The following is a 22,277-nucleotide window of genomic DNA, read 5'->3' as shown; positions in this document are numbered from 1 at the left end:
AAATGGCGCAGCACAGCTTCCAGAAAACTGTTTGTCGCTTTCAAACTAGGGATTTCGTGGCTAATTGAGGTAAGACAGTAACTGATCTCACCCTATTCTGCATCCTGACAGCGCTTTATAACCAATATACACTAAATATGCCTACCTGCTCACACACACTGACAAACACCTACTGTACACATCAAAATAGTTTAGTCAGGTTTGTCTGACTTATCATAGCTGACTTATTATTCCCAACATATTTATGTCCACCATGATGGATTTAACAACAATTATGTCATTCTGTAACTACAGTATAGGACTCAAATATAGTGGGGATGGGTAAACACAAAAGTGTGTTTATTATGTGTGTGTGTAACTGAGGGAGTGTATGTCTGTGTAATCTGTATCACCTGTCTCTTCCAGGAGGAGGAGGGTCCAGAGGTTCTGCGGGTGAAGGAGGAGGGGTGTGAGGAGGGTCTGGGGAACCCTGTGGGGACCATGGTCATGGAGGACAGACTACACCTCCTTCTGAACCCAGAGAGGAACCAGCTGAGCAGCACAGTCTCACTGAGGTGAGCCCACTGTAAACTATTGGTTGAATGGTATTCGGTCAGAGCCCGTATCCACAAAGTCTCTCCAAAGTAGGAGTGCTGATCTAGGATAGCTGTAGCCTTTTAGATCATAATGAATAAGACTATAGACAGGTGGGGAACTGATCCTTGATCAGCTTGTGGATATGGGCCCAGTTTATTTTAAGTGTGGGACCATGCCCTTGAATTATCAATCCATTAAAGAGTGTCAAGTAATCAAATCAACTAACACATTTGCATAGTACTCATAGCAATCCCTCATTGCCCAAGCAGAAGATGCTCCATAGCAGGATGCTCATATCAGATTTCTTGATCCAACATCCTCTCACTCTGTATCTCTTACAGTCAGTAGACATGGAGGATGGGAAGCCTGATCTGCTGCTGGTCAAAGAGGAGACTATAGAAGATGAACCAGAGAGCATTGATCTGCTGAGTGGACTAAAGATGGGGAAGCAAGGTAAGGGAGAAATACATATACAGAACTTAATGTACAGTGTCTTCAGAAAGTATTCATACCTCTTGACTTATTCCACATCTACACACAATACCCCATAATGACAAAGTGAAAACATGTTTTTAGTATTTTTTCACATTTATTTAAAGTGAAATACAGAAATATCTCATTTACATAAGTATTCACACCCATTTTCTATGACACTCCAAATTGAGCTCAGGTGCATCCAATTTCCTTCAATCATCCTTGAAATGTCACTACAACATGATTGGAGTCCACCTGTGGCCAATTCAATTGTTTGGACATGATTTAAAAAGAAACACACCTGTCTATATACACTGAGTGTACAAAACAGTATACTTCCTAATACTGAGTTGCACCCCCTTTTGCCCTCAGAACAGCCTCAATTCGTCAGGGCATGGACTTACAAGGTGTCGAAAGCGTTCCACAGGGATGCTCGCCCATGTTGACTCCAATGCTTCCCACAGTTGTGTCAAGTTGGCTGGTAGTGGATCTCTACTCTGAATAGCTCGTTCCATCTCATCCCACAGAAACTCACTTGGTTTGAGAACTGGTGACTGGGCAGGCCACTGCAATAAGCTGAATTCACTGTCATGTTTGTGGAACCATTCCTGGACAATCCTAGCCTTGTGGCATGGGGCATTATCCTGCTGGAAAAAAATCTATTCACAGATGGATACACTGCTGCCATGAAGGGATGCACCTGATTGGCGACGATGTTCAGATATCCTGTGGCTTCAAACGTTGCTCCACTTTTATCAAGTGCCTAAATGTGTGCCATGAAAACACCATCACACCACCACCAGTCTGCAATGTTGACACGTGGCATGATGGATGCATGTTTTCTCCATACCGTAGTCCTCCCATCAGTGTAAAACAGCAGGAACCAGGGATTCATCAGACCAGGCAATGTTTTTCCAATTCTCCAGTGTCTTTTTTTTTTTTGTTCCTTACTGCACTGCAGCCGCAGTTTCTTGTTTTTTGCTGAAAGAAGTGGAACTCTGTAAGGTTGTCGGCTGCCATTACCCCTTTGTATCAAGGTACTATGAGCTATTTATTATTTTGTGGTTCTTTGGGCACCAATGTTGTACTGGACTGTCAGTTGACCCATCTGTTGCGCTGCACAATTTGTCAGCCTCCTCCTTTCTACCGTTTCATCAATGACCTGTCGTTGGCTGGATGTCCTTTGGGTGGTGGACCATTCTTGATACACACGGGAAACTGCTGAGTGTGAAAAGCCCAGCAGCGTTGCAGTTCTTGACACACTCAAACCGGTGCGCCTAGCACCTACTCCCATGCCCCTTTCAAAGGCACTTAAATCTTTTGTCTTGCACATTTACCCTCTGAATGGCACACATACACAATTAATGTCTCAAGGCTTAAAAATCCTTCTTTAACCTGTCTCCTCCCCGTCATTTACACTGATTGAGGTCAATTTAACTGGTGACATCAATAAGGGATAATTGCTTTCACCTGGATTCACCTGGTCAGTCCATATCATGAAAAGAGGTGTTCCTAATGTTTCGTACACTCAGTGTAAGGTCCCACAGTTGACAGTGCATGTCAGAGCAGAAACTATCTTGTCTCATCGCTACAACTCCCATACGGGCTCGGGAGAGACGAAGGTTGAAAGTCATGCGTTCTCTGATACACAACCCAACCAGCGCGCATCCAACCCGGAAGCCAGCCGCACCAATGGGTGCTTGGGTGTAAATTTGATTTTTGCATTTAATTTTCAATATATTTGAAACAGTTTTCACTTTGTCATTCATTATGAGGTATTGTGTGTAGATGGGTGAGAAAATAAATATATTAAAACATTTTGAATTCAGGCTGTAACACAATAAGTCAAGCGGTATGAATACTTTCTGAAGGCACTGTATGTATGGCTCAGTTGGTAGAGCATGGCACTTGCACAGTCATGGTTGTGGGTTCAATTCCCAGGGCCACCCATACATAAAATGTATGCACGAATGACTAAGTCACTTTGGATAAAAGTGTCTGCTAAATGGCATATGTTATTACTATTATATTACTAATGGGCATACAATGAAATTAATAAAACTTGTTTAGATATTTAAACAAACATTGACTCAACTGTATATGTAGAGTTCTCTGATGGTGGTTTTGGCTGGAGGCTAAAAGAGGAGACTGGGTGGCCATCTTGGATTCCCAGACCCAGATGGGTGCAGCCAAGGGCCTTGGGGAGGACATCACTGAGCAAGACAGGACCAGAAGCGACATAGTGGGAGTCAGTGGATAAGACAGCGTCCTCAACTCTGGTCTGGGTATCAACACCACAACCAGAAACAGTCGAACACAAAACAACAACTGAACTTAGTCTCCATGACAAAGGATGGGCTGAGTACCAGGGCAAGGAGTAAATTTGGTCTGCGGGACGGGGAGGTGTCCGTATGCATGGGGAGGGAACAGATACTGACTCGGCTAAAGATGCTCCATCCTGCTCCTAATAGTTGTGATTCAGAGAGACTGGCGGCGCCTCAGGTTAACCCACTAAACGGTGCTGCCTTCAGCCTGCCGCCTTAAGGATCCATCAACTGGAACATGGACCCTGCGACAATACAGACATTTGCTGGCCTTTGTCCTCCTCACACTCTCCTAGTGTTAAACCAGACCTCAGACAATGCCAGTGCCTCAACACCAAATTGCTACACAAATTACAGTAGCAGTAATGCTATCATCAGATCCGGTGGCAAAGAGAAGCGCTTCCCATGTTCATTCTGTGAGAAAGCCTTCAGTTTCACCAAACAGGTGGAGATGTACCAGAGGATGCACACGGGGGAGAAACCATTCTGCTGCCATCTGTGCAGGGCCAATTCCTCCCACTTTTCCAACCAGAAGAGGCACCAGACAGTCCACATAGGGGAGAAATCCTACAGCTGCCCTACAGGTTCTCCCACCAGCTGAAGATGAACCTGGAGAGAGGCTGTTCATCCGAACGCACTGCGGGAAGGGGTTCTCAGAGAGGAGATACCTCAGGATACACCAGCAGAAAAGCCCATGTATAACGTTAGTTCCATAAAGTTCTCAGTCACTGCCATGGATTTCAGTCATATGGATTCTGTTTTAGAGATGACATAGCCTAATACAGCATGTCTGTTCTACGAAATATATTCCCAAATATTGCATTTTCTCTGTTAAACTGTGTGCACTGAACTGACATGCATGATTGTTGATGACACGTCAATGTTCAGATGGAAGGGATGAAATGGTCTGTAAAGGGCACCTCAGCAGCGCTCTCAACTCAGACAGTGATGTGTAGCTTACTGTAGCTGCTGGCAAAGTCATTCAAAGCCTCTAATTTATCACTCAGGATGTTACTTTCCAGTGCTACTATTTTTTCTCCATGTAATGTTATTATTAAAACAAAATAAGACAGCCCAATAGTAGAATAGTGTTCAGTGCTTACTTTGTAAATTGGGAGGTACCAGAACAAAGTGAGCCCGAGAGGGGGGTGACCTGGGGAGTTCTAAGGTACCAGAATACATGAGGAAAAAATCACGTTTATAATAAAGCATTGCATGCATATCATCACATTTGAGTTGTGGCATAGAGCAGTAGAGTAGACGCACTTAGAAGTTGCACACACGGGGAACATTTTTAGTAGACTAGGGTCCAAGAAAATGTTGGCCTTTTATAAACGCATTTCATGCAATTTACATGACTGGAGACTTTGGCAGAATCTTTTATTTTTTTTAATTTTTATTCTGCACAAATTATCTAAATGTCAGGTTACTTTCTCACTTTCAAACCGAGAATCTGAGATCAATAAAAACCACCTTGTCTTGAATCCATCAATAGTCTAGGTGTGTGTATATAGGCAACAATATGAGGAGGAAATTATAGTCCTAAAAATGCTTTCCAGTTTCATTGAGTCACCCAACGATGCACAGGTCACTCGCTGGTGATTGTCGATGCGCTCATGCCAAAAGCCTCTCTCTCTTTTTGTAAAACAATATTTGGAAGTTGATCAAATATTTTGGTAGCATACAGAAAAGTATTCTCTTTTCAGCAGGAGGCATTGCTTTCCAACCTGTGTTTTTCCCCTCGATTGTATTTGAAATATTGCTGTTTGGTCTGCGTGCTGATTTTTCACTGACAGATTTGCCGCGCGTTCCCGACTATAGGCTATCCCTTGTTATTGGGGTGCAATCCAAAGCTCGGCTATTTAAAAAAGAAGCCAATGATCCTCTGTTGCTAAATTATAGTAATTGTCATGGTGTAGTAGGCTATTCTGAATGATTTTGTTTATTTTTGAACAAACATCAGTAATTCTATAACTTAGGCAAATGTGTTTCAATTTATCAGGGGGGCTGCAGTTCCTCCAGAACCCTTCGCGTAAGGAAATAAATGATGAAGTGCAACGCTGGAGAGATAAGTTGCAGGCTCATGTTTATCAGTAATACTTGGCTAGATAAAGGACAGTTGAATATTTACCTAACTGAGGTGATGTAGATGCAATAAAGTCTTTCTATTGTATTGTATTTTATTATTTTCTACTCCATTCTTGCTAACACACTTTTTCACATTTTCATACAGTCCATTTATATTTTCCAACAGGGCTATACATTTGGGTGAGATTTTTTCTCACCCGAGTAACCTCTTTTCACTGCCAAAAATCAATTCTAGTGTTCAGCAAAATAACAACACCATGTGAAATACAGGTAGACTAGACTAAATACAGGTAGACTAGACTAAATACAGGTAGACTAGACTAATTACAGGTAGACTAGACAAGTAATTAACATCCAATCACATGAACCGTTACTCTCTCGTGGGAATTCCACCAAACTGATCAAATTGATCAATGGTTTTTAAAAAGTAAGGCCCACGTCCAAAGAGACACATACCTTCTCTACTGGTAGTACTGCTAGTTGACACAAGTTGTTCTGCTTCCACGAGCACATCCAATGCTAGCATCAGTAATTACACATTTGTTGTTAAGATGAGCTATCATGGACACTGACAGTTGTGAATCTGATGCAGCCGAAGAGCTACTACCCCCTTACAAGAAAAGACTGACGAGTTTCAGAAGAAAGTCCTTTGATTCTGGCCATTTTGAGACTGTAATCGAACCCACAAATGCTGATGCTCCAGATACTCAACTAGTCTAAAGAAGGCTAGTTTTAACAGTTTTCAGCTGTGCTAACATAATTGCAAAAGGGTTTTCTAATGATCAATTAGCCTTTTAAAATGATAAACTTGAATTAGCTAACACAACGTGCCATTGGAACACAGGAGTGACGGTTGCTGATAATGGGCCTCTGTATGCCTGTGTAGATATTCCATTAAAAATCAGCCTTTTCCAGCTACAATAGTAATTTACAACATTAACAATGTCTACACTGCATTTCTGATCAATTTGATTTACTTTAATGGTCAGAAAATGTGCTTTTCTTTCAAAAACAAGGATATTTTTAAGTGACCCCAAACTTTTAAACGATAGTGTATGTGCAAAAGTACTATCACATCTCAATGAAACCTTCACTCTTGAGCAAACATTTAGAAAGAAAACATGCCAATTTGAAAAATAAGCCACGGGAGTTTTTTGAGCAAGAATTAAGACAACTTTACAGTAGTAAGACGTGTATAAAAGCAACAGATACCATTAATGAGAAGGGGCTAGAAGCTTCTTATATGGTGAGCTACGGAGTGGCTAGGACAGGCAAGCCCCATACTATTGTGGAGGACTTAATTCTTCCTGCTGCTGCTGATATGGCTGGGACAATGCTGGGGGGAAAGGCCAGAAAAACTATAGACAATGCCTTCATCAAACAACACTGTTTCACGAAGCATCAGTGACATGGAAGGAGATGTTTTAAAACAATTACTGCTTCGCATACAAGCGAGTCAACAGACGTGGCGGGCCTGGCATAGCTCCTGGTATATGTCCGTTACTTTTATGGGGGGTCAATTAAGGAAGACATCCTCTTCTGCAAACCAGGACAAGTACTGGACAGCTTTGTGACATCAAATGGACTTTGGTGGTCAAGATGTGTTGGTATTTGTACTGATGGCGCAAAAGCCATGACAGAGAGACGTAGTGGAGTAGTAACACGTGTGCAAGCAGATGCTCCCGATGCCACTTGGGTACACTGCAGCATCCACCGAGAGGCTCTTGCTGCCAAGGGAATGCCTGACAGCTTGAAAGACGTTTTGGACACTACAGTGAAAATGGTTAACTTCGTTAAAGCAAGGCCCTGAACTCTTGTATTTTCTGAACTATGCAATGATATGGGCAGCGACCATGTAACACATTTACAACATACAGAAGTGCGCTGGTTATCAATGGGCAAAGTATTGACACATTTTTTAAATTGAGATGAGCTTAAACTTTTCTTTATTGACCATAATTTTCACTTGTCTGACCGCTTGCATGATGACGAGTTTCTCACATGACTGGCCTATCTGGGTGATGTTTTTTCTCGCCTGAATGATCTGAATCTAGGATTTTTTTTTATTAAAAAAAAAAAATTATTACAGGGACTCTCTGGAACTATATTCAATGTGCGGGACAAAAATAAGGCTATGATTAAGAAGTTGGAGCTCTTCTCTGTCCTCATTAACAAAGACAACACACAGGTCTTTCCATCATTGTATGATTTCTTTGTGTGCAAATGAACGCAAGCTTACGGATAATGTCAAATGTAATATAGCGACGCACCTGAGTGAGTTGGTTGCACAATTACTGTGGTGTAATTATTGTCATCAAAAGGAGAGACTTTTAGATTTCTTCAAAACAATCCAACTTTATTATTATTACTGCAGTAATGGAGCTGGTCGGTAATCACCCCTGGAGGTGATCACTGCAAACTCAACAAGCTGGTTTGAGCCACAACATTTTATAGCAAAGTCCATCCTCCTTCAGTCTACATGACAAACAACAGATTTTATTTTTATTTTTATTTCACCTTTATTTAACCAGGTAGGCTAGTTGAGAACAAGTTCTCATTTGCAACTGCGACCTGGCCAAGATAAAGCATAGCAGTGTGAACAGACAACACAGGGTTACACATGGAGTAAACAATTAACAAGTCAATAACACAGTAAAAAAAAAAAAAAAAAGAGAGTCTATATACAGTGCGTGCAAAAGGAATGAGGAGGTAGGCGAATAATTACAATTTTGCAGATTAACACTGGAGTGATAAATGATCAGATGGTCATGTACAGGTAGAGATATTGGTATGCAAAACAGCAGAAAAGTAAATAAATATAAACAGTATGGGGATGAGGTAGGTAAAATTGGGTGGGCTATTTATCGATAGACTATGTACAGCTGCAGCGATCGGTTAGCTGCTCAGATAGCAGATGTTTGAAGTTGGTGAGGGAGATAAAAGCCTCCAACTTCAGCGATTTTTGCAATTCGTTCCAGTCACGGGCAGCAGAGAACTGGAACGAAATGCGGCCAAATGAGGTGTTGGCTTTAGGGATGATCAGTGAGATACACCTGCTGGAGCGCGTGCTACGGGTGGGTGTTGCCATCGTGACCAGTGAACTGAGATAAGGCGGAGCTTTACCTAGCATGGACTTGTAGATGACCTGGAGCCAGTGGGTCTGGCAACGAATATGTAGCGAGGGCCAGCCGACTAGAGCATACAGGTCGCAGTGGTGGGTGGTATAAGGTGCTTTAGTAACAAAACGGATGGCACTGTGATAAACTGCATCCAGTTTGTTGAGTAGAGTGTTGGAAGCTATTTTGTAGATGACATCGCCGAAGTCGAGGATCGGTAGGATAGTCAGTTTTACTAGGGTAAGTTTGGCGGCGTGAGTGAAGGAGGCTTTGTTGCGGAATAGAAAGCCGACTCTAGATTTGATTTTAGATTGGAGATGTTTGATATGAGTTTGGAAGGAGAGTTTACAGTCTAGCCAGACACCTAGGTACTTATAGATGTCCACATATTCTAGGTCGGAACCATCCAGGGTGGTGATGCTAGTCGGGCGTGCGGGTGCAGGCAGCGAACGGTTGAAAAGCATGCATTTGGTTTTACTAGCGTTTAAGAGCAGTTGGAGGCCACGGAAGGAGTGTTGTATGGCATTGAAGCTCGTTTGGAGGTTAGATAGCACAGTGTCCAAGGACGGGCCGGAAGTATACAGAATGGTGTCATCTGCGTAGAGGTGGATCAGGGAATCGCCCGCAGCAAGAGCAACATCATTGATATATACAGAGAAAAGAGTCGGCCCGAGAATTGAACCCTGTGGCACCCCCATAGAGACTGCCAGAGGACCGGACAGCATGCCCTCCGATTTGACACACTGAACTCTGTCTGCAAATTAGTTGGTGAACCAGGCAAGGCAGTCATCAGAAAAACCGAGGCTACTGAGTCTGCCGATAAGAATATGGTGATTGACAGAGTCGAAAGCCTTGGCAAGGTCGATGAAGACGGCTGCACAGTACTGTCTTTTATCGATAGCGGTTATGATATCGTTTAGTACCTTGAGCGTGGCTGAGGTGCACCCGTGACCGGCTCGGAAACCAGATTGCACAGCGGAGAAGGTACGGTGGGATTCGAGATGGTCAGTGATCTGTTTGTTGACTTGGCTTTCGAAGACCTTAGATAGGCAGGGCAGGATAGATATAGGTCTGTAACAGTTCGGGTGTCTCCCCCTTTGAAGAAGGGGATGACTGCAGCAGCTTTCCAATCCTTGGGGATCTCAGACGATATGAAAGAGAGGTTGAACAGGCTGGTAATAGGGGTTGCGACAATGGCGGCGGATAGTTTCAGAAATAGAGGGTCCAGATTGTCAAGCCCAGCTGATTTGTACGGGTCCAGGTTTTGCAGCTCTTTCAGAACATCTGCTATCTGGATTTGGGTAAAGGAGAACCTGGAGAGGCTTGGGCGAGTAGCTGCGGGGCGGAGCTGTTGGCCGAGGTTGGAGTAGCCAGGAGGAATGTATGGCCAGCAGTTGAGAGATGCTTGTTGAAGTTTCCGATAATCATGGATTTATCGGTGGTTACCGTGTTACCTAGCCTCATTGCAGTGGGCAGCTGGGAGGAGGTGCTCTTGTTCTCCATGGACTTCACAGTGTCCCAGAACTTTTTGGAGTTAGAGCTACAGGATGCAAATTTCTGCCTGAAGAAGCTGGCCTTTGCTTTCCTGACTGACTGCGTGTATTAGTTCCTGACTTCCCTGAACAGTTGCATATCGCGGGGACTATTCGATGCTATTGCAGTCCGTCACAGGATATTTTTGTGCTGGTCGAGGGCAGTCAGGTCTGGAGTGAACCAAGGGCTATATCTGTTCTTAGTTCTGCATTTTTTGAACGGAGCATGCTTACCTAAAATGGTGAGGAAGTTACTTTTAAAGAATGACCAGGCATCCTCAACTGACGGGATGAGGTCAATGTCCTTCCAGGATACCCGGGCCAGGTCGATTAGAAAGGCCTGCTCACAGAAGTGTTTTAGGGAGCATTTGACAGTGATGAGGGGTGGTCGTTTGACTGCGGATCCGTAGCGGATACAGGCAATGAGGCAGTGATCGCTGAGATCCTGGTTGAAGACAGCGGAGGTGTATTTGGAGGGCCAGTTGGTCAGGATGACGTCTATGAGGGTGCCCTTGTTTACAGATTTAGGGTTGTACCTGGTGGGTTCCTTGATGATTTGTGTGAGATTGAGGGCATCTAGCTTAGATTGTAGGACTGCCGGGGTGTTAAGCATGTCCCAATTTAGGTCACCTAGCAGAACAAACTCTGAAGCTAGATGGGGGGCAATCAATTCACAAATGGTGTCCAGGGCGCAGCTGGGAGCTGAGGGGGGTCGGTAGCAGGCGGCAACAGTGAGAGATTTATTTCTGGAGAGGGTAATTTTTAAAATTAGTAGTTCGAACTGTTTGGGTATGGACCTGGAAAGTATGACATTACTTTGCAGGATATCTCTGCAGTAGACTGCAACTCCTCCCCCTTTGGCAGTTCTATCTTGACGGAAAATGTTATAGTTGGGTATGGAAATCTCAGAATTTTTGGTGGCCTTCCTGAGCCAGGATTCAGACACGGCAAGGACATCAGGGTTAGCAGAGTGTGCTAAAGCTGTGAGTAAAACAAACTTAGGGAGGAGGCTTCTGATGTTGACATGCATGAAACCAAGGCTTTTTCGATCACAGAAGTCAACAAATGAGGGTGCCTGGGGACATGCAGGGCCTGGGTTTACCTCCACATCACGCGCGGAACAGAGGAGGAGTAGTATGAGGGTGCGGCTAAAGGCTATCAAAACTGGTCGCCTAGAGTGTTGGGGACAAAGAATAAAAGGAGAAGATTTCTGGGCATGGTAGAATATATTCAGGGCATAATGCGCAGACAGGGGTATGGTGGGGTGCGGGTACAGCGGAGGTAAGCCCAGGTACTGGGTGATGATAAGAGAGGTTGTATCTCTGGACATGCTGGTTGTGATGGGTGAGGTCACCGCATGTGTGGGAGGTGGGACAAAGGAGGTATCAGGGGTATGAAGAGTGGAACTAGGGGCTCCATTGTAAACTAAAACAATGATAACTAACCTGAACAACAGTATACAAGGCATATTGACATTTGAGAGAGACATACAGCGAGGCATACAGTAATCACAGGTGTTGATTGGGAGAGCTAGCTAAACCAGTAGGTGAGACAACAACAGCTAATCAGCTAGCACAACAACAGCAGGTAAAATGGCGTTGACTAGGCAGAGAGGGTCGGATTAACTACACACAGAGCCTGAGTGCGGCTGGGGCCGACAGATAAAACATAAACAAACAGAATGGAGTACCGTGATTAATGGACAGTCCAGCAGGCATCAGCTATGTAGCCAAGTGATCACAGTGTCCAGGGGGCAGCGGTGGATGGGAAAGGGAAGCTAGACTGGCGAGTACTATCCAGGCTAAAAAAACTGTCTGGCTGTGCAGAAGGTAAAAGCCGCTAGCAATGGCTAACAATGACTAAATAGCTTGTAGCTAGTAGCTAGTTAGCTGGTTGGCTTCTTGGAGGTACTTTAGAAAAGAAAGCAGATCCACGCTACATTGGGTGAGGCAGGAGAGTATTTAGATGTTGAGGTTTAGAAAAATGTTTTAAAAGATATGCGAAGAAAAATATGTTAAAAAAAAGAATATATACAAGGGACACGACACGACAAGACATCTGAGTGCTACGCCATCTTGGAATGGGTCACAAGGTTAAGATCTGTATGAAAGATACTTATAATTCACAGCAGACAGTATCTGCTGTAAAAACAGTTCTCATTGTGTAGAGACCAGTGTCTGGCCCCCCAACTCCATATTGGAGCCATCTCCCCCTGGTAGCCCAGTACAGAAACATTAACTCATGTTCTGGAATGCCGTTTCACCCAAATACATTGTAAATCTTCTAGAGTCCCATCCTCGGTAGAACACACACAAATGAGTGTTCTAACAACCCCTTACTCTGTTGCATTAAACAACCATTTGATGCAATAACAGCATTATAACATAATGAGCCAATAAAACATCTGCCTTGTTCTTGCCTGTAGTGAGTCAGATCCTTAATCAGCATTAAGTACTAGCGGATGAGGGCATTCACAGCCAACCGCTCAGATTTCTTTTATTTTTCAGACCATTTTTTTTTCATGGTCCTTCGTATTGCCTGATACTGACCTGGCTACAGTGAAGATGTTCCAGTATCCAAAAGAGTGTTATCAATGTGCGAAGGAAGAATACATGTTTTTCTGAGTTTTTATTGTGGACATTAACCCGAATACCTGAATGTCGTGTGTAAATCGAAATGTAAGTTGTATGGGTTCTTATTGGGGGGTTTGACGTGCTGTGTAATAATAATTACCACTAATTACTTAAAGTTATTTTGATAAGCTTGCAGACATATTTTCTACTATACTACCAAACTGTAATGTAAGTGTGTTGCGAATACTGCTATGCATATTGTCTATATATACACTGAACAAAAATATAAAACACAACATGCAACAAAGATTTTAATGAGTTCCAGTTCATATAAGGAAAAGAGTCAATTTAAATACATTCATTAGGCCATAATGTATGGATTTCACATGACTGGGAATAAAGATATGCATCCGTTGGTCACAGATACCTTACACAAAAAGGTAGGGGCACACAGATGAGCTTCCCTGAGACAGTTACTGCAAAAATTATTTGGTTGTGTGAAACCACAGTTTCATCAGCTGTCTGCGTTTTTGGTCTCAGACGATCCCGCAGGTGAAGAAGCCAGATGTTGAGGTCCTGGTCTGGCGTGGTTACACGAGGTCTGCGGTTGTGAGGCCAGTTGGACATACTGCAAGATTCTCTAAATCTATGTTGGAGGCGGCTTATGGTAGAGAAATTAACATTAAATTATCTGGTAACAGCTCTGGTGGACATTCCTGCAGTCAGCATGCCAATTGCATGCTCCCTCAACTTGAGACATCTGTGGCATTGTGTTGTGTGAAAAAACTGCACATTTTAGAGTGGTGTTTTATTGTCCCCAGAACTGTGTAATGATCATACTTTTTAATCAGCTTCTTGATATGCCACACCTGTCAGGTGGATGGATTATCTTGGCAACGGAGAAATGCTCACTAACAGGGATGTAAACAAATTTCTGCACAAAATTTGAGAGAAATAAGCTTTTTGTGCACATGGAAAATTTTGGTGATCTTATTTCAGCTCATGAAACATGGGACCAACACTTTACATGTTGCTTTTATGTTTCTGTCCAGTGTAAGTGCCTGCTACTGCATTGGTTGCACAGGGGGTTATGCACAAGTGCACTGTTATTGCTTGTATTGGTAAATATAGTGTTTATTATTTAGGTTAATGTTATACTGCTATGTTTATAGCCCTGTTTATAGTTGTTATAATAGTGTAATGCTATGGTTATTCATTCATGTGTATATATCCTATTTATATTGCATATTTATAATGCTTTAACTACTGTTCACAAGTTGTGCATATTCTTGTCTTGTAAAACCACAACAGTTCAACTGCTATTCACATCCATTCCTAATTGAAACCATGAAGATCACTTCCTAATGCTTTAAAAGGCTGGTCATTGCTCACATCATCATCCCAGGCACCGTGGAGCCACTCTGATTTACATACCGCCCAAGCAACCTCTTGGCATCCGACCTACACAGGGTAGTGCGTACGGCCTAGTACATCACTGCCACCCAGGACCTTTATACCAAGCGATGTCAGAGGAAAGCCCTGCTGAACAGTTAATCAAATGGCTACCCTGACAATGTTTATTGCAGCACGAGTATTTCTGGTATGAGCCCTTCTTCAGTAACGATGTCATTACCTAAATGTTTGGCCTATTTATATACTACTACAAAAACATACAACGAAAAATAACTTTCTTCATTCAGGCCTGCTGGGGCAAGAGTGCCCAAGTGGACTATCCAATATGTCTCTCTTTGGAGAAGTAATTTAGCACCATCTCCTCTCCTACGTGGCATTAAGTTTATTTACCGGGGTGCTGTCCTATTTCTGTTCATTGGAGGATCGAGCACTTTGTTTATCTTTCCATATCCTGACTATTTGCATTGACACCTTTTTATTTGCACTCAGTCACTGACTCTCTTGCACCAGCTCTATGTGCACTCACTGGACTCTACCCACACACTGACACATACTACACTGACATTAACTACACTGACACTCCAACACAAAATAACACTTTTACACTCTTCAACATATGCTGCTGCTACTCTGTTTATTATCTATCCTTATCCATCTAGCCTAGTCCCTTTCACCCCTACCTACATATTACCTCAACTACCTCATATCCCTGCACATTGACTCAGTAGCGGTACTCCTTGTATATAGTCTCGCTGTTGTTTTATTGTGTTGCCATTTCCTTTTTTCTAAATGTTCTCCATTTTTATCCCATTGTTCCCATTGTTGGGAAAGGGCTCGTAAAGTAAGCATTTCACAGTAAAGTCTACTACACCTGTTGTATTTGACACGTGACAAATAAAAATGCTATTTGATATATGTAAAGGGTTATTTATTCTACATGGACCTGATACTACATTTGAAAGCTATCAAAAACACTTAGTTTAGAATATATTGTTACTCATTTTGTATTTATTCCAAATACTTTTTATATTATTATCTCTGCAATGTTGGGAAGGGCCTGAAAGTAATCATTTCACACACATGTTTTTATTAAATGTTTTGATCTACATACATTTAGCAATTCCCCTTAAAAGAAAAAATATTTTGCATTGTTGTCAGCAGAATCAATCAACCAAATGTATTTATAAAGCCTTTTTTACATCGACAGATGTCATAAAGTGCTATACAGATTCACAGATGCATTTGGAATATTGGATTAACAGATTTTAGTGTTGAAAATTCCTGGGTAGAATGTTGCATTTAGGAATTGTATATAAACTTAAAAAGTCTGTTTAAATATTGTGTTTGTACTGTGTAGGCTATATGATGTTCACAAATGCCTATATTTTCAGATTTCATGCCTATTAATGTTTAACAAGTTCATGCATATTTTTAGTTGAGATGTGTATGTGTGATTTTCATATGGTGTATTTAACACTTGTTTATGTTTAATAAACACAAAATGGGACTTTTCATTCTAAGACTAAATTGAGACTCTTTAGTATACATCATCTGATCTCACCCTATTCTGCATACACCCAACAACCATTATACACTTACTAAATGTACCTACACATATCCACACATTAACAAACACCTACTGTACACATAAATAGTCAGGTTTGTCTGATGACTTTTGACTTTTCATATTTACCCACGACATCATATTTATGTCCACCATGATAGTTTAACAACAATGAAGTATGTAACAGTATAGGACTCAAAACTAGTGGGGATGGGTAAACACTCCATGTTTAAAGTGTGTTTATTATCTGTGTGTACGTACCTGAGGGAGTGTGGTCCTGTGTAATCTGTATCACCTGTCTCTTCCAGGAGGACGAGGTGCTGCTGGTGAAGGAGGAGGGGAGTGAGGAGGGTCTGGGGAACCCTGAGAGGACCATGGTCATGGAGGACAACCAGATTACACCTCCTCCTGAACCCACAGAGGAACCAGCTGAGCATCACAGGGCCACACACTGAGGTGAGTCCACTATGAACTCAAAATAAAATAAAATATAATTTGTCACATGCTTCATAAACAGTAGGTGCAGACTAATAGAGAAACAACTCTGAGCAGGAGTGCCTTTAGATAATAATAAATAAGACTTATGCAGACAGATGGGGAACCTGATCCTAGATCAGCACTTCTACGCTGAGATACTTTGTGGATATGGGCCCAGGTCGTGATTAAGTGTGTCTTAAGTCTGTACATGCCTTTGAATGATCAAACCATTAAAGAGTGTCAAGTAATCAAATCAACTAACACATTTGCAAAGTATCAAATCAACTAACATGTTTGCATAGTAATCATAGCAGTCCCTCATTGCCCAATCAGAAGATGCTCCATAGCAGAGTGCTCATATCAGATTTCTTGATCCAACATCCTCTCACTCTGTATCTCTTACAGTCAGTAGACATGGAGGATGGGAAGCCTGATCTGCTACTAGTCAAAGAGGAGACAATAGAAGACTGACCAGAGAGCATTGATCTGCTGAGTGGACAAAAGATGGGGGAACAAGGTCAGGTAGAAATAGACTACATTCAGTAATATATCTTCGATGGGAGTAGTGATGCACCCGCCTATATTTTTTTATTACTGTTCTTCATTTATAAAATGAAATCAATACAACTTTAGTACTAGTGGTTGCGGGCATTCATAGCCGACCGCTCAGACGAGTTCCAGCTAGTCATTTTTTTTCTGTTCTGAGCTTTAAAGATACTGATCATGAATAGGAGATTTAATGTGTAATGTAAAACATTTCCGTAATTCAAAGAACAGCACGCACATCGTTTTCATTTAGCTACACCCTTTAAGCTATGACGCCAACCAATAACATCCTTTCTCTTCAGTGTAAACGGAAGTAAACCATGACCAATAACTATTTCCACGTTAGCGTTTTTCTTGTTGTTATTTAGAGGTTTATTAACACCATGGAATTCAAAATATGACTAATTTATCTGCACAGCATCACATACTTACCCCATGTAGTATTTAATTTGCGTTGGAGACAGGACTTGGTTGATAGATAGTATATAGGTGACGCTAGCTAGCTGCTAAGGTTAGCTATGGCTAACTGTATGGTTTTCCACACTCAAATAGCCTCCATCATGGAGGTGCTAGCGAATGCAGCCGTGGCAGAGATCTGTAAACTCGTAGACGACGACTATGCAGTGTTTCGTTTGGAAATAACTCAAAGCCAGAAAGAAAACAGGGCATTGCGGAGGAAATTACAGCTACAAGAACTGAAGGTGGCACGGGAGCGCGTCCTCGCCAGTCGTCCCAGTAGTGTCAAGCTCGTCGACCGATACAGAGGAATGGCAAGAGGTACATTTCGCAGAAGGCCGATGCTGCGGGGCTTGTCACTCCGTTCCCTACTACACATGTGTTCAGATGTGTTACCCATAATTTAGTTTTGGTCAGTTTTTGGAAAGTATGCAATAATTCCCCCAGTCCCCTGATTACTATCTAACTTGCGCAAAGACATAATATCATATTCTAACCAGATTCTTGATTTACTGTTTTCCCCATTATTTACTCAATTAAAAATATATGATGCATGGAACATAATACATATATCAATAAATAGTAGGCCTATATCAAGAACTTATGAGAAGTGTTACATTACATCCACTATATAGTGTTGAGCATTGACAGTAAGTAACCTAACCACCTCTTTTCCTCCCAATCACTCTCTCTCAGTTGAAGGAAATCTCACTGGAGGCCACAGGAGCTTTGTGAAGCCAGCGAGACACAATACATGGAGAAATGACCAACCAATCAATGTTGATGAGGGGAGTGGAACCTCAACCCAGAACGTTATTGTGATAGAGGTTAGTGAAATAATTTTGAATTGAAAATGAGTCAATTAAATGTGGCCCGTTTGTTTCAGGAAGGCTCCCCTCGGCTATTCACTTGCTTACATGTACATCCTCATGTATCTGCCATAAGCAGGCACGTGCACAGATAGGGCTCTTTTGGGTGGTGGTATAATTTCCTCCAAAATATTTTTTTGTCATTGTTGTTCGGGAACCCATTGACCGCAAGTTGTGTCGAGCTCGCCACCCCCCTCCCCACGCCCTGTTGGTTGCGCCTGTTGATCTGCCCTGTACAGAGCTTGCGCACGCCCGGTTGCGTCTATTTCCCAGTCTTTCCTGTACGGAGATTGCTATTAAATATCAACAGTGCTGCCACAGCAGCATAACATTTTATTAACACTTGATTAACACTTGATCACACATGATTTAGCCTACATCATCGTCAATATTTGGTTGGCTGATACGAGCAGCAGAGAGAGGCAGAAATACAGAGGTTAATCACAATCAGTAAAATAAATCGAGCTAGCTAACTAGCAGATTTACATCAATCATCAACACCAATAATCAGCTGATAGCCCAACCTCTTTTCCCGATGCCAGTCATCTCTTTAGGAGTTACTGTAACTAGCTTGCTTACAATTTGTGATGATTCAGTTGTTGCAGAAATAAATAGGCTTATGTTCATTATTTATTTATTTGTGCTACAGAGGCATTTTGGGGGGTCTGTGCACGGCCCTGTCCATAGGAGCTTATGAGACTTCCCTATTACATTTTTATCTAATTCAACTCATGTAACGATAATAGCCTCTCCTATTGTGTCAGTCTGCAGATACAGAGGCTGCAGGTCCTGGAGTCAAGCAGGAGAGGTCTGAAGGAGAGGAGGATCCACAACACAGCAGCGACATCCAGACTGGAGCGCCCCATGTAGTCACAGAGGACCCCACCACCACCCCAGCGCAGCCCAGGGACATCAGTAGGACGCCGAACGCCGTCCTCAAGTCTGAGACCGAGACTTTAACGAGGCTGAGGAGACTGGGCTGTCCTCCTACTCCCCGCTCAGAGTATTTACTTTACGGTAACCGGAGCCATAGGACGGTTCTGTCCCATCGGGATTCAGGTGAAGCGTTACAGACTGGCAATGATCCGACCTGTTCCTACGCTACAGAGACAGAGATGATACCTGGTGACGTGCCTGTGGGCTTAGATACTAATCCAATAAGAGGGGACTGGAACCAGTACAGTAGTAGTGTATACTCTGAAGGGTTCCTAGATAAGAAAGGGGATGGTCTGGTTGTAGATGAGGTGACTGTGAAAGAGGAGGGTGACGATCCTCTGACATGGAATGCAGACCAGACTCACTTAGGAGAAGGACAGTCGCAGGGCAACACTAGTGACTTCTTAGACTACAGGGAAAGTTTAGAGCCAAATCCAAATATCGCAACCCACTCCCCTTTACACGCGCGCAGGGACCGCGACCCAGTGTCCACATCAATGGCACCTTCCGATTCACACGGCCGCATCCTTTTCGATCAAGTATTGAACTCAAACGACAAGGCTAGAGTCCAGGCTGGGGAAGGGGGAGCAACATCAGGCGGTACTAAAGAGAAACGGTTCTTCTGCATGTTCTGTAACAAAGGCTTCAACTGCCCCCAGAAGGTGGAGATCCACCAGAGGGTCCACGTAGGGGTGAAACCCTTCAGCTGTAGTCAGTGTCAAATGCGCTTCTCCCAGGCTTGGAACCTGAAGATCCACCAGAGGGTCCACACAGGGGAGAAACCCTACAGCTGTAGCCAGTGTCACATGAGCTTTGCCCAGACTTGCAACCTGAAGAGGCACCAAAGGGTCCACACAGGGGAGAAACCCTACAGCTGCCCCCAGTGTGAGAAGAGGTTCTCCCACCAGCACCAGCTGAAGATGCACCTAAAGGTCCACACGGGAGAGAGGGCCCAGTATTACCCCCAGACTAGCGGTCACGAGTCATGACCCCAGTTTAATTCCACGTGACTCACGGTAACTTGGCTACTCCAAAACTGCGCTCTGTAAATGAATGGCGCTGATGGGCGTTATAAGCCTGCCAAACTTGCTAACGGCCTTCAATTCGCTAATAACCTGATACTCAGCGCTCTAGTTAAAATTATAAAGTGTTGCATTCTGAAAATGCAGGTGTATTGACAATGACATTCAATTTCAAGTTCCACATTTTTATATTTAAATAGACTCGCTGCTATTATCCGAAACATCTCATCCATCCTCCATACCACACTCTCTCTCTCTGGACTCTGAGTGAATGGGAGAGGAGAGTGAAATGCAAATCAAATTGCAAAAAAATGACAGTTTTAAAAGCAAATAGGCCCACTGTTGTGACTGTTGGAGAGATGAGGGTCTCAGCTTTCCGTAGGTATTACATTTATTTCTCAACTCTCAATATGAATCACTGTTTTTAACCAAACTATCTGGTAGGCTATGGCTTTGAGATATAGCTTATATGGAATGGTGCGCCTGAAGCGCACATCTGCCATTTGCAGTGATTGAGTAAGCCTATAGACATCATTGGGTAATGCTGCAAAGTTTAAGACATTACATTAACTGTTAGATTAATGTTAGATTAGCTTGGTGACCCAAGCTATAGGCTTCTGAGCGCCGAACCTACCAAGTTGATTTATGCGCTATAGATGGTTTTAATTATATGCCTAGGCTTTTCTCAGTTTATTTTTAATTTTTACAGTTTATAATGTTAAATATTATCCATTAAAATGGAACCACTGCCAGTAATACCCACATTAATTTATAACTGTCACTTTAGTGTTAGTTTCTTTCAATTTGTAGCCTACGTTTCACATCCTTCCATTGCCATTCTATTTACCTTTCTTTCCTCTGTCACGTCCTTGTAAATGGTTCCAGAGAGTCACTAGCATTAGTGGCTCATATTAGGCTTACGTTCTGCAATCATTTGGATCATGTAGCCTATTTTAAATCATTATGGAACTGAGACCACACTTAGCAGTTTAAACATGGAGCCTGGTTCATGATTACTGGACCAGTCATTAGCCTACAATTCCATGATTAGTGAGGGATAATGTATTTATAGGAATATTCTTGAACCCCTATTGTACAATTTTCTCACCTTCCAATATCTCATTGATTGAACTTGAATATGGCAACTTTCAGGATCAATATTTTGCGTGTAAAGGCTCTCCAAACCTGTTTTTTTGTGATTCATAAATACTTTCCTTACCCTAAATAATCTACAAGATCAGAGTATTTTTTAAATCTAACAATTGGTGCTGAAACGGAGGCGAATATGCATATATTTAGATGGCTTTCTTTCATTGATCCCTAATATTCTGAACCCGTTCTGTCGATATATTCTAGTGAGTATGTTGACAAAGTTCTAACTAAAAAGGTACCGCGTATTTAAAGGGATTGCTTAAAATACATGTACTGAAAACCCTGTTGAATGGAAACTCCACAAGAAAATCTGTTGGACAGCAAGTGGGAGGGTTTTCAGCGGTTGAATGAAATGTATTTAGAGCAGGCAAGGTAACCGCACCTGCAGAGCACGTTACGCGACTGAATAAGGTAACTCTGAATACCAAATACGGACATCGACAGCATCATTGCGTTTTGGTACATCAGAAGTACATTCATTTCCAATGGAGTGCTGTGTTTGCCTTGCAGTTTCGATGCGTTCTGTGTGGTACAAACCACTGTATGCATCAAATTGTATGCTAGACTTCACAGAAATAGTAGGAAAAGGTGAATGTTGAATTTTTGATGCACACATCCACTAAACATTGTTGGATTACATATTGAAACATGTTTTGACTGCAGAATCTATTACGCTGCATTGATGTAATTAGCTGTCAGTCTGATTTGACGCTTCAGAAGTGCATAGGAAAGTCGTACATTTCCAAGTCTGAATCTGCCCCTTTGAGTTTCCACTTCATCAGATGGTGAATTAGCCCAAGTACATTTGTTATATATTTTATCAATAAGATGTCCCTACTGTTGGTGAGTGCATCTGTCATTTCAACTGAACATTGTGGTTACATTAATGAAGAATGAAATCAAATAAATCGTATTCATAATGAATGAATGATGAGTATCAGGAGCTTTTCATTTTTCCAACACACCTATTATAGCGCTCGTATTTCATTAATAACCTCTTGAATCAAGGGGGCACTATTTTCATTTTTGGAAAAATAACTTCCCCAAAGTAAACGGGCTATTTTGTCAGGACAGGATGCTAGAATATGCATATAATTGACAGCTTAGGATAGAAAACACTCTAAAGTTTCCAAAACTGTAAAAATATTGTCTGTGAGTA

General features: G+C 42.3%; 1 protein-coding gene across 1 annotated transcript; it reads left to right on the top strand.

The window, feature by feature from the left end:
- The first annotated feature begins 921 nt into the window (after window positions 1-921).
- Window positions 922-22,046, top strand: LOC115146545 (zinc finger protein 583-like). The gene is made up of 5 exons (XM_029688632.2): window positions 922-1,029; window positions 15,969-16,116; window positions 16,543-17,460; window positions 17,836-17,966; window positions 18,773-22,046. Exons 3-5 carry the CDS (start codon window positions 17,202-17,204, stop codon window positions 19,931-19,933), a joined length of 1,551 nt encoding a protein of 516 aa, XP_029544492.2. The 5' UTR covers window positions 922-1,029; window positions 15,969-16,116; window positions 16,543-17,201; the 3' UTR covers window positions 19,934-22,046.
- The last annotated feature ends 231 nt before the right edge of the window (window positions 22,047-22,277 follow it).

Source organism: Oncorhynchus nerka, linkage group LG18 (assembly GCF_034236695.1).
Source record: "Oncorhynchus nerka isolate Pitt River linkage group LG18, Oner_Uvic_2.0, whole genome shotgun sequence".
NCBI classification, from domain to species: domain Eukaryota; kingdom Metazoa; phylum Chordata; class Actinopteri; order Salmoniformes; family Salmonidae; genus Oncorhynchus; species Oncorhynchus nerka.
This window is presented reverse-complemented; position numbering and strand designations above follow the sequence as displayed.

Excerpts from the sequence above, each read along its gene's own strand:
- LOC115146545 (XM_029688632.2), top strand. The coding sequence starts at position 17,202 with ATGGCTAACTGTATGGTTTTCCACACTCAAATAGCCTCCATCATGGAG. Across the intron at positions 17,461-17,835 it reads ATACAGAGGAATGGCAAGAG|TTGAAGGAAATCTCACTGGA; the intron begins GTACATTTCGCA and ends ACTCTCTCTCAG. Across the intron at positions 17,967-18,772 it reads AGAACGTTATTGTGATAGAG|TCTGCAGATACAGAGGCTGC; the intron begins GTTAGTGAAATA and ends CTATTGTGTCAG.